This window comes from Podarcis pityusensis (assembly GCF_964106645.2).
Source record: "Podarcis pityusensis genome assembly, chromosome: 1".
In the NCBI taxonomy this organism is placed as follows: domain Eukaryota; kingdom Metazoa; phylum Chordata; class Lepidosauria; order Squamata; family Lacertidae; genus Podarcis; species Podarcis pityusensis.
In genome coordinates this window covers 113,873,398-113,886,198 of record NC_138028.1, presented here as the reverse complement: position 1 = coordinate 113,886,198, position 12,801 = coordinate 113,873,398, and the positions used below count along the sequence as shown (strand labels likewise).

Sequence of the window (12,801 nt, the reverse complement as noted above, 5' to 3'; positions counted from 1 at the left end):
ATGTACATAATTTGAATTATGCATGCACAATTTTCTTTTTGTAAAATAGGATTGATTCCTTAAATTTTGGGGATTTTGAAACTAGCAGGTAGAAACTGTTATGTATGCGCAACCACTAGGCTGGATGGAAGCTGGAGCAAAAGAAAAAGAAGGGCAATGTCAGCTCAAGATTAATTATTTGGTTATATTGGACGAGAATTTTTTTTTTAAATGAATGCTTTTATTAAGTTCTAGCAAATAAGTCTCAATGCTGAAAGAACATTGCTAGTTATTTTTACAAGCTTGCCCCTGACACAAGCATGCTTTCAGAGATTTCTATCAGAAACTGTCACATAACAAAAATAAAAATGGCACAGCAGCAACCAACCCACCCACACTGAGAAATAGTCACGATATAAATAGCAAAGACATGTTTATATGGGCTACTAAACTAACCATATTTTTAATGGCAGAATGGTCTGTTTTTTGGGAATCCAGCACTGCTGACTCTTTAGTGCACAACTGCTTTTTAAAGACTTGAATCGCACAGAGCTACCTTTGCAGTGTCGAATGTGCTCCCACACCATTTGAGCAACATCACAAGCACTAGGCCATAATATGGTAGTCCCTCATATGATCTTGACACTGTGGAAGGAGGAACACTAAAAAAGCATCTGCCATGGTACAAAGGAAGTGCCAGAATAAACCTTTTGTTGTGTGGTTGATAACTATCAGACGACACACAGAGACTGTGGAGTTTGATATTAGTACAATATATAACTTTGCCCGGACCAGACGTTCATTTTAAGTTTGCAGCTGCAATGAGGAGCTCTGGGTAACTTCATGAAGTTTTTAACTGATTTAGGGATACACTGTTCCACCTCCTCTATCTCTGGGAAAATTTTGTGTTAATGGGATTATATGATGAAAAGCAGGTTAAAGTATTCTTAAAAGTATTCAAGACAACTAAGTATTAAATGTGCAAGTTGGTACCACTTACTTGGTAAAACGGATTTCCAGGTGTGATGTTAAGTATTCCCTTGGGGTAAAGGTGTGTTCCCACACAATCATGTTTGGAACGTAATTGATTGAGAAGCAGAGCTCAGAAAGTGCCGTGTGCAGTTTGTCTAGACTGCAAAAGACAAAACAAAAAATATGCACACAAACATGTAAGCCACATAAGCAATGTCATAACTATTACAGCCCCCTTCCACCTCAACCCAAAAAACATTAAAGATGGGTAAGGATATATAAGCTATTTTAAAGCACAGCCATATAGTACCCTTGCCTATGCTAAGAACAATGACATGGGTCATATACGTACAAGACAGGATTATTATACCTCACCCATTTTTTATTATTTTTTTAGCATGCTGAATGGGAATGCAGAAAAGGATTACTGTTCATAAAGGTAAGTTTGTTTTACAGGATAGGAATGCATGACATATTTTTATATTAAACACATAAGATGGCATCCAATTGGTTTTTCTCTACTGATAGAAGGTACTAGTCAATGAAATTGGGAGGGATACATTTTCGAGGAATTCCCAGTCTGCAGCAGATTCGGAGGAAGCCATTGATGGAAACCTCCTCTTTTACTGTTCCACTGCCTGATGCCTTCTTGTCAGCAGATGACATCAACTGGATACGAGCCACAAGAGCATTTAAAAAAATATATCTACAAAATGCCAGTGAATTGGTTCAAGAAGTTAGACTGCCTGTTAAGCAACATTCAAAAGAGAAGATAAGGATGAAAAAGACTCACTTGGTCACCACCAGCCTGTTTTTTCTCATGCTTTCTACTCCTGGTTTTTCTCTTTCTGGTTCTCCTTTCTTACCCGTCTGTTTTTTTGACTTTTTATTCACTGCTTGACTGATGGTTTTGGCACAATGCTTTGGCAGCAACTAAAAAAAAAATGCAGTTAGTTTCAAAATAGAGCTGCAGTTCACAAAAACCATCACCATTAAATAGATCAAACTTCGCATTTCGATTTTAAACTGTTCCTTTTGTTTCCAATATACCGAATACTTGCAAACTACTCGATACCAACTCAAGTGATTTCAATGTAGTTACTATTCCTTCTAGTTAAGAACAGGAGAAGAACAGCCTTCTATTACAAATATTATGAGCAGAACTTTATTAGAACCTTATGGAAAACTATATCATAAATTAAGAACAAAGGAGATGGCACATTTATGTGATGACTCTACACCAAGGGACTTGCAAACTAAAAATAAACCCAAGGAAAATAAAAAAAGGGAGGGAAATGGCAGCAGGGACTAAACAAAGAATGTGCATTATTTCAGTGACTCATACAGAAGCTTTGCCACAGCAGGGTAATGGGACTAAAATTAAATTCTCACCTGGTCACTTAGAGTACATTGCTCAGTGCAAATATCTGTGATAAGGTTCCGAGCCTGCTTAGCCATTTCATCCAGGAACATGTTGCAAAGGGAAAGGCTACGGTCCCCAATGTGATGTCTCTATCAAGATAAAAACAGAAACCTTGTTTTTCCAAACATAGTTGCCATAGTGCTTAAAAACATTTTTTAAAAATCATTATCAGTGAAACATGCTTACACTAAGTTCACTTAAGCAATGAACCATGTAACAGCAATAAATCAAGCCTCACAACCAGAAGTTATCTAAATCTATTTGCTGAAGATCCAAAAAGCTTGCTTTAAAAAAAATAAATGTATCCAAAGCTGCTCTAGCAGAGCTCTGCTGGCACCACAGGACTTCCATTTCTTCTTCTCCCCCTGTGCCCCCCCTTTTTCTGGAGGGTCCTTCCTTAATATATGATTTTGAAGGTGCACAGGGGGGTGCAGGGGAAAGGTGAGGAGGGAAAATTTCACTTCTGTATCTGCACATCCCTTGCACTAGCAGAACGGGAGCACTGGATACTGTTCATTGTGTATACAACTTAAAATGTCCACTTAATCAAATGTGACTCCCTAAAAAACAAGAGTTAAGAAACAAGTTTTTGTAGGTATAAATTTCAACTTACTTGCCTGCCACACTTCTCTATTCCATGCCCCCAATTTACTTATGTTTCTCTACCTTACTCTCTTCTTGTGAAAACCAATATCAAAGAGAAGATTATGGGTTCTTTACCTCTTCTGGGCACAGCTCGTGGGTGCAGCTCATAAAGTGAGTGCAAAGCAGTGGGAATGCAATGGAGTATCTGGACTGAGAGGGCAGTTCCAAACACTGCTGAAACATCTTCTCAAAAGCACGGCTATAGAAACTATTCAGAAACACAGGTTAAGTTTTCATTCCACTGGGACAAAAAAATTACAAAAAAACAACAAAAAAAACCATTTAACAGATGCAACTAAGCATATGAAAAATTTCAAATGCCAGCCATTTTATCCCATGTCCACACAATCACTGAACTTGAGCAATTACATGCACTTGTACCAGATCCTAATAATAAAAGAGTTGCACTCATGGCACTTTACATTACCAAGGGAACTGAAAGCAGCGGGAAAATAATGTATTATTAAAACCTCCCACTACATGTACTGTAGCACAGCAAAATCAATGACTTGATGGGGGGTGAAATTAATTGGGGGATGCAAAGTGTTGGATTATGTTACCCCCAAGTTACCCTTAGGGGTAGTATAAGCTGCTTCTAAAATTTTCAAAAGGACTAGTAAGACCCAGCATAGGTTAGGATTACTCACTTCCACCCTCTACAGCATGTAGAACTTACTAACCAGGCAATCCTAAACACATCTACTCAGATGTCCCAACTGAGTTCCATTAAGCTTACTCCCACTGCATTTTAAACATTCATAGCACTTCATAATTTGCACCTTCCCTTCACAGAAATCCTAGAGATAGATATTTGTAATTTTCTTTTGTACAAAATATGTTATCTTGCTGCTACTGCAGAAGGAGACCCGAGAAATACAAGACAGTCTCCAGCTGACTGCACATTGACTCTTCCCCAAGAGCAAAACAGACAAAAATCACAACCACGACAAAGCTTTAGAATGAAATTAAACAACATACCAAAATATAGAAAGATCAGATGTTTCCACCAACATCTCCACCAAGGAATCTACCATTTTTGTGTGGAAAATGATTGTGTTCATCATCTTTCCAAGTTCTCTGTGGTCTGCGAGACCAAGCGAAGCTTTAGATACACTAGTATAGGCCTGTTGGCACATAAAAAAGTAACAATTCACATTATCCAGGTTCTAATTCTCATCTAAAAATCTGCCTTCATTTGAATGCAAGCATTAGTTTTTTTTAAATGAGCAAAATCTACACACACACACACACACACACACACACTGTAGCACTGTAGCTTGCTCTAATTTGCTTGGGGCAAGTCAAGTTTATAATACAACCCATTCTAAGCTGCCTTACTCCTATATATCTACTTTTGGAACATGCTGAGGCTTTGCTCATTCTTGAAACTGGGACTTTAAAAAATGTACATATCCACAAAAGAGGTTATTTGAGGATTCACTAAGCAAGCCTTATTTTTCAGTTGCTTTACTTGTACTTAAGAGTCAAATTCATATTTATAGACAAAACCTGCTTATAATATTTGTTGAAGAAAAGGTAAATATTTTCATAGCGGCACCCTACTAGGACCAAAACAATATCAGGGCATAGTAATGCCATACTATTTTGCTACTGCTGCAGATGTTACTTGAAAAGGGCTGGTTGTTCAAAAATTCCTCTTAGTTTGTAGCCAAAGATTTACTGGGCCCAATTTCAAAAAACAGAGCTTGAAGCATATACCATATTGTCTTATTTTTGGAAGGTGGGTTTTTTGTTTTTTGTTTTAAAAACAAACTTATATCCAGCATTGCATAAAAAGGAATGTATGTTCTTCCAACTCTTGTTTGCCTTTACAACTTCTTTGAACAACTGAGGAAAACCAGGCCTTTTACATTATCTCCTAACCAACTTCTAAGAAAAATGACTGGCTTAGTGTCTGGCAATGTGACCTTTCTACAAAGGTTCTCTTTGAGTATGTGTAATAAAGTGTTGAAGAACAGACATAACCTTCTCAACTCTGATTTGGAAGTACAGCTTTGTTATTACAGACTTCTCTTCTATCCTTATCACTCTATTTCACGCTTCCTGAAACTGTTTGATGTAATTCTGTGCTCCTGCTTTGAACAATGGGGGTGTGTGTGAAAACGTCTGCTGAAGTTTATCCTAGGAAAAAGTTTTCAATTCAGATTAAATTTGTACATTGATATATGCTACTTCAGGTATTTCATGTGCCATTCTATTTTAAAAAGTAACAGCAGCATAGGTTTTTTTTTTTGAATATTTCATCTCCTTTTCACAATGCCTGCCTTTTCTGAACAACACATATGAATTACCGTATTTTTCGCCCCATTAGACGCACCGCCCCATAGGACGCACCTAGTTTTTATGGGGGGGAAATAAAGAAAAAAAAAATATTCCCCCCCCCAGGCACGGGGCTGGCGCGGGGGAAGCCCAGGCTTCCCCTGACCCCAGCCCCCAGAACAGCCTGCTATCAGCAAGCCTAGGGAGACGCGCCCCAGGCTTCGGAATGCAGGCAGCTCTGTGTGACCCTTTGGAGCCCCTCACAGCTTCACGTCGGACTCCGTAGGGTTGCGCAGAGCTGAGCGACCCCCGGGAGCGCAGGCAGCTCTGCGCGACTCTTCGGAGCCCGTGCGTCTTAAAGCCGGTCTCCTAAGGGTTGCGCAGAGCTGCCTGGAGAGCGAGAGGGGTCAGTGCCCCCCGACCCCTCTCACTCTCCAGGCTTCAGCGAAAGCCTGCATTCGCCCCATAGGACACACACACATTTCCCCTTCATTTTTGGAGGGGAAAAAGTGCGTCCTATAGGGCGAAAAATACGGTAATCTATCCTTCTTTACAACTTTGCATCATTCATATTATGGGCAGTAGCAAAAGCAATGGTAGTCTACTACTGAATTTACTCAAAACTAGTCAGCCTACATATTTTTCTCCACCATGATCTTGGCTTTATCCTCCTTTTAGCTGTTTTGTTTGTTTGTTTGTTTATGAAAAACACCCTGCTCATACTGTGAACCATTCCCTTCCTGAATGCCTGTTTGGGAATACATGAATTTCAAAATGTGAACTCAAATATTTAAATAAATTATTTTAAATCACTTTGATTTAAAACTGATCTACTCTTTTAACACAGGGAAAGCAATATTGCTTTGAAGAGTGCACAAAAGTAATTCTTACCTGTAATCTAAACCAATCCAGCCTCATTCCTCTGAAGTCAAATACCTCCCCATCTTCAACTGCAACATGTGGAAAAACAAAATATGAAAAAAAAACATTTGGACAAATGTTTCACCCACTTAATACACATATTTAAAGTCAACAAAAAATGGAGGGGTGGGGAGAGCTGGCATGTGTATCTTATTTACAGAGCAGTCTTATGTGTATTTACTCAGAAGAAAGACCCACGCTTTTTAGTATAATTTATTCCCAAGGTAAGCATGTGTAGGATTACGGTCTCAAAAATATACATGCCTTACAGTCCAGTCCATTCTGAACTTAATGGGATTAACTCCCATGCAAGTATATATAGGATTGCAACCTTAGTTTTTCACAAGCCAATGGATAGCAAATGTAGGGTTTCCAAAGGTCATCAGAAGAAGGCAGCAATTCACAATGCTTGTATGCTCCTCTCATGAACATGGCAGTGTCCTCTATATGCAGAAATGCACAGAGGATCTGAATGTTACATATCTATCCACAATATGTACAGGAATTAGTACTCTCTAAGGCAGCAGATTGTCTTGGACTGTAAGTTCCACCTTCCGTGCTATTGCCCAAGCTGTAGGGAGGTGCTGAGAGTTGACCCAACAAAATCTGCAGGACCTTCATGTTACCCACTTAAGGCACACTATTCCCAATTTTGCTATGGCAGACATAGTTTAAGTTCATGGCTTACATATACATAACTTACCTTGCTTCACACTTAAGGAGGTCATGGTGTTTACAAAAGAGGACATAATGATGGACTCATCTTCAGGGCATACTGAAAGATTCTAAAAAATCAGAAACCAGGACGCTACTGTTATTTTGCCAGCTACACAATTATCACTGCATCACAATAAAGTGGAGAACACATCAACGGATATGTGGCTGGCAGGAAACTTCTGTGCAGCTCCATCTGGACCTCAGCCTGCTGCTTGTCTGTGTATGAGATCACAGGTTATGGTATGAAGGCACATGAGGCCACCACTTAAGTAGGTCTGGGCCTTATCGCTGCCTGAATAGCACACAGGCTCCACAATGAAAGAAACATGGGATATAAATATAAGGACATAAATTTAAAAAGTAGCGGGATAAATAGTGAGTGGTGCCAGTGGAGCACATGTAGGACTAAGATGCACATAGTTTATGTATGAGAGAGTACTGAATGTGAAGTACATGAGAAGAAGGGCAGCTGTATACAGAGAGCCTGCTTTCTCTCCCTGCACCACCTCAAAATCACCCCACAAACTTTCAGATTTCCACTTGGGCAATTAAAGTATGGAAACTGTTTTTCTGACATAGGGTTGCGAAGTGGGGTTAGCATTATTTCACGGGTGCCAATGTCAATTAATCCACCTAATGTCACTTAATCCACCAAGCCTATAATGCTTGTTATTTGTTTCTCAATATAGGGAATCAAGAATTTAGCACATTTTTAGCAGTAGTCCAAAATAATGGAAGATATGAGCACTGTATAATAGGAGCCTGAATATTTATTTGTGAAAGCAAGACCATTTTAAAGAGTTCCCCTGCCCATTCAGATGTAATAAACAAATGCTATAATGTACACAATTAAAGGGGCTGAGAACTACAGAGAAGAGACACTGGTTGCTGATTGACTCCATTTTGTTTTCAAACAGCCTTCCCTCATTACAATGTCATCTTAACTACATGCTATTGAAAATTAACAAAAAGTTTATTTCCTCCCCAATACAAGCAGCTTTATCCCTACAGGATGACTACTAGTTTAAATGTTGAACATCTATGCGGATGTGTTGTATAGTATAAAATCTGAGCTCCATCTAGTGGGCAATGAAAAAGTAAAATAGTCATTTTTCAGTGATTGATAGTAACTATGTATCTGTGATTGACTGGTGTCTGTACAAAATATGTAGGTTCTATGGAACCTGTATATCCTGTTTTAGTCTTCGGGTTGCCTAACAGAAGTTCACACCTTACAGGATACTTTAAAGGGTATTTTAACTTCTTAGCATTTCTTCACTCAGGATGAAAATCAACAAGTCAGTACTTAATTCAGTACTTGTAACCTTTTTATAGCAATATCCTCACCACTTACCTGCACAAGTTCATTTAAGACAACCGCATCAAAGCCTGATAGGTACTGCACATAGTATCTTTGCATAACTGGGCCATATTTTCGTACATGTGCCCTGAGCTCTTCCATGTAGAAAATCAGCTCTGCTATGTGCCTTAGGAATGAAAGAGAAACAAAGAATATTGACTAATGTAAGCATGTGTGAAAAATGTCAAGTGGTGTGAAATTCTCATTTTATTGGTCCTTAAATCATGGTTATTTGCTACTTAAGTATACCCAAGTTTTCAGTGAGATAGAGAGAACGCTGGCAGGGAAACTACACGTGGAAGGCCATAATTAAGTAAATAAACACATTCGCTTTATTACTGAAAAAGCTCTCTAGCTTTGCCCCAGTGAGCCCACATAATTAAGGAAAACAGCTATTAAAAGATATATTTGGAAGAAAGGGGGGGGGGCGAAGCGGTGGAATTAAGAAAACAAAGAGGGATGGTTTTGCTGACATCACCACTCTTGTTTTCAAGCCCAGTGGGAAGCTACTTGCAGAAAATGTTAAGGGCTGGGTCACAACATGCTTTGAAGTTCAAAAGAAACACTTTTGAAAACAACCTATGGGACAAATGTTCCTGTTGATCCTCTAGAACTGACAATCAATAAAAGTGCACGGCACACATCCTCTTACATTGCTCTGATTAGAAAAGTATGTGTTGTTTTGGGGAGCAGATTGCTGGGTGCTGAACAGCCACAAGAGAAGGCAACACTCCTCCAGGATCCTGGAGTACTATTGCCAAACTGATCTTGAAGGTATTATCTTAGCAGACCAAGCTTGGGCAACTATTAAAGGCCTGCCACTACTCGTTTATTTTGTTGTGATATCAGGATTTTCTACATTTTGTAAACGTAAATCAGTTATGGAACTTTATGTATGTGAAGAACCACATGCTGATTGGGAAAAAAAGGCATTCAACTATTTGTTAATATATAAAAGTGAAGTTTCAATACAGACACAATTTGCAAAGACAGAAAAATGAATCTAGATTCAGGTAAGTATCTGAAGAAGTGTGCATGCACACGAAAGCTTATACCCAGAACAAGCTTAGTTGGTCTCTAATGTGCTACTGGACAATTTTTTTATTTATTTAGAAAAAGTGACTGTACAACTTGCTTCATATTTACACCAGGAAACTATCCCCCAATTATTGGATGTACTTTGGGGAGTCACAAGACTCTGCTGCTTTTGCTGAAACAGACTAAGAGTTATCCCTTTGGAAATGGTTACAATCTAGACTAGAGAGTTATGCAACTAACTGTTGCACGTTCAGCACAGCTTTTGTTTGTGATCTGAACACACAAACACACAGGAATGATAAGCTGCTTTTAAGACTTAGCCTGCACTCCTATACACCCATTTCTGAGAGTGAATACCACTGAATTAAATGGGGCTTACTTTTAAGTAGACATGTATAGGACTGCACTTTTAATGTCATTTCAAGGCAAGTCTACAATGTAGCAACAGGCGTGTGAAGAATCAAAGAAAATGTTTGAAATCTTTTTAGGGAAGCTTCTACGTAAGCTCTCTGGACTAAGGCCAATGCGGCATTTTTCATCACTACCCTGCCCAATGCATGCTGACTGTTTAAAGGAGCTGAGTATGGGGACGTGGCTAGATAGACACGAGACCTTTGCTATATGAATTCCAGCACATTATTCTGAACTGAATGGCTTTGCATTCGTTACACTCACAAATGTATCTTCATGAAATTTTGTTTTCAAATCCCACAGCAGCGAAAGGAAACATTATTTTAACATATCTAGGAATAACAGTGATCAACCAAGTCAAGGAAAGAGCCTCCATATATCAGTGCAATCAAGACCACAATATGCCTGAAGAATAAGAAGAAAAACAAGTACACTATACCAAAGTGCTTTGGCAACAGCGGGTTCCATATCATGCAAGAAATCTGAATTTTAAAATATACCAGATATGAAACGTACTTATCTATGAAATCATCTGCACTCTTCTTTGGCATGTTATCTGCATGTCGTAGAAGCCAAATAATTTCATCACGAGCAAACGATAATGCCATAAAGACGAAAAGTGCCTGGAAAAAACCAAACACACATTAAAATGTTTCCCTTTGCAGATATTATAAGTGAATGTACAGCAAATGGAAATGAACTTTGTGGATTGTGCCCGTAAATAATTTCCCTCCTACTTACTAAGCTTACTTACCTTGGGACCCAACAGTCCTGGCTGATCTGACAGGACAGTAGCTAGTTCTTTCAGTGCAGACCGTAAAAATTTGCGTCTTTCTCTGTGCATTGAACCACTGTTTTCAGAATACAAATACTGCAATTAATCACCAATATACTATATTTCACAAATCATTTCAAGTTGTCCTTAGGGTCCATGGCAGTCCATTCTCAATTAAAAATGGTGTTTAAAAACCACCTCTCATACTGCTCCTTAACATCAAGTTTTAATACATTTGTGAGGCCATTACATTTTCATGTTACCAGTGGAAATAAAGATTTAAAGAAAACAGTTATGTAAAATCTGTTTTTGACAGTTTTTTTATATTGGCTGGAACATTGCCTCTGACTTTTATGTAATGTATGCAGCAAGCTGGTCTGAGAAAAGAGGTGGGAAGCATGTGGCTCTCCTGATTTTTTTGGGACTCCAGCTCTTAGCAGCCCCAGACAGCATGACCCACAGTCATGGATAATGGGAGTTGTAGTCCAGTAATACCTGGATGGTCACATATTTGCCACCCCTGTACTAAATAATAATATCCAAGATCAGATCAATCATGCTTTGAGAGCTCAGTTGGTTAGAAGGTGGTGCTGATAACACCAAGGTTGCAGGTTCGATCCCTGTATGGGACAACTGCATTGCAGGGGGTTGGATTTGATGATCCTTAGGGTCCCTTCCAGCTATACAACTCTATGTAAGGCAAAGGTGGGAAATGATTTTCATCCCAGGGTTGAATTATCTTCTGGGCAATCTTCCATGAGCCACACGCTCATAGTGGATGGGGCCAGAGGTCAAAGCGGGCAGAGTACTTAATATGAATTTTTCCATTGTACAGTAAGCTACACAGAGCAACCACTCTGCCCTCCATCCAAGCAGCATTACCAGAGTTCAAGGACATGTTCCAGTCAGGCAAGAAGAGTGCAAAGCAGAACTGCAAGGGATGTGGCATTGGGGGGGGGGTTGACCTTGAGAGAGTCCAAAGGGCCAGACAGGGGTCTGGAGAGACACATTTGGCCCCTGGCCCTGAAGTTCTCAACGTAAGGGAACACAGAGTGGAATTTATTGTATAAAATATAGGCTTGGATTGAAAGATGCAGCTGGTGAACGGGAAGCAAAACCAGCTACAGAGAGATGGACCTTCCAAGTATGTAGGAGCAGCAGATGAGGAAAGAGAAACTGGCAACTCTCTACCCAAAACAAGCAGGAGATTTTTCTGTTTGCCATGAGGTACTTTTAAGCAACTATCTTTCAGCATTGCTGACAGAGTTGTATAATTTGGCTAAATACTAAAACACATAATTAGTAGTATTTTATAAAAACATATTTTACAGTACACTTACGCATGTGATACAGCAGCTTCCTTGCACTCTCGTATGTCGTTAATACGTTTGTTATAGCTGCAAGTGTAAACAAAATGTATAAACATATTGGTGATAAAGACTTCACATTTCTCTACAATTGCATCAGAAAGAGCAACTTTCCTTTAACTAACCAGTTCCTGGGAAAAGGCTTCCCAACGGGTCAGTTAAGGTCCTGTATTTAGATCAAATGCCATCTCAGACTAATGAATAAGTGAATGTGGAGCTAGGCTTCAATTTCTGAACAAAGCTGAAAGGCATGCAACGAAAAGCAAAGTTTAAATTTAAAGCAGCTCCAAAGAATTAGGTGTAAAAAAACCCAATTCAAGCACAATGAAGAACCTGGGTAAAGGAAAGTATTTTATGTGGGGGAAAGTAAAAGGAGGGAAAGCATATGCAAGATGCTGCTGCTTTCTCAATTTCAACCCTAGATATCACTGATTTCCACAAGACTTCTTTTGTTCATCTATCTCTCATTTGCCACTATATGCATATATATAGCGAATGCAATAAAATCTAATCTATATCTATATTTCAAAAACCGTACCCTCTTATGTTTACAAACAAGTCTTCTGCAGCTTTGTGAATATGGAAAACTTCATCCCGAAACAGAGCCAAGCAAGAACTGCTTTGAAGAGCAAGCTTCCAAAGGGTCAAAGCAGTTGCATCACTGTTCAGGACTCCATGGCACAAAATAAACCCAACTTTGAAAAGAGAAAGAGAAATCAGCATTATGTAAAACTCATGGTGACAAATTCAAACTGTTGTCTGTACCACCAGTGGTCCACAAGCTTCATTAAGGTGGTCTGCAGCATTCAGTGGATTTGTAGTTGAAGATAGATGACACATCCCACTGTATTAAATATTCATATTGATTTTTATTGGTTTTAATTCTTTGTCCTATTTCTTATATTGCATTTAA

At 39.0% G+C, this 12,801-nt stretch overlaps 1 protein-coding gene across 4 annotated transcripts in view; it reads right to left on the bottom strand.

Moving 5' to 3' along the window:
- The window catches only part of NCKAP1 (NCK associated protein 1), a 50,462-nt gene that overhangs the window by 13,725 nt on the left and 23,936 nt on the right, over positions 1–12,801 (bottom strand). For all 4 annotated transcript variants that reach the window (XM_081023541.1, XM_081023542.1, XM_081023543.1 and 1 more), the window contains 12 exons: positions 12,427–12,583; positions 11,862–11,918; positions 10,501–10,597; positions 10,263–10,369; positions 8,292–8,424; positions 6,924–7,005; positions 6,191–6,249; positions 3,998–4,143; positions 3,095–3,227; positions 2,344–2,463; positions 1,745–1,884; positions 980–1,111 (listed from right to left, as the gene is read on the bottom strand). In XM_081023541.1, coding sequence (XP_080879667.1) covers positions 980–1,111; positions 1,745–1,884; positions 2,344–2,463; positions 3,095–3,227; positions 3,998–4,143; positions 6,191–6,249; positions 6,924–7,005; positions 8,292–8,424; positions 10,263–10,369; positions 10,501–10,597; positions 11,862–11,918; positions 12,427–12,583 — 1,363 coding nt within the window. The remainder of the gene's footprint in view (positions 1–979; positions 1,112–1,744; positions 1,885–2,343; positions 2,464–3,094; positions 3,228–3,997; positions 4,144–6,190; positions 6,250–6,923; positions 7,006–8,291; positions 8,425–10,262; positions 10,370–10,500; positions 10,598–11,861; positions 11,919–12,426; positions 12,584–12,801) is intronic.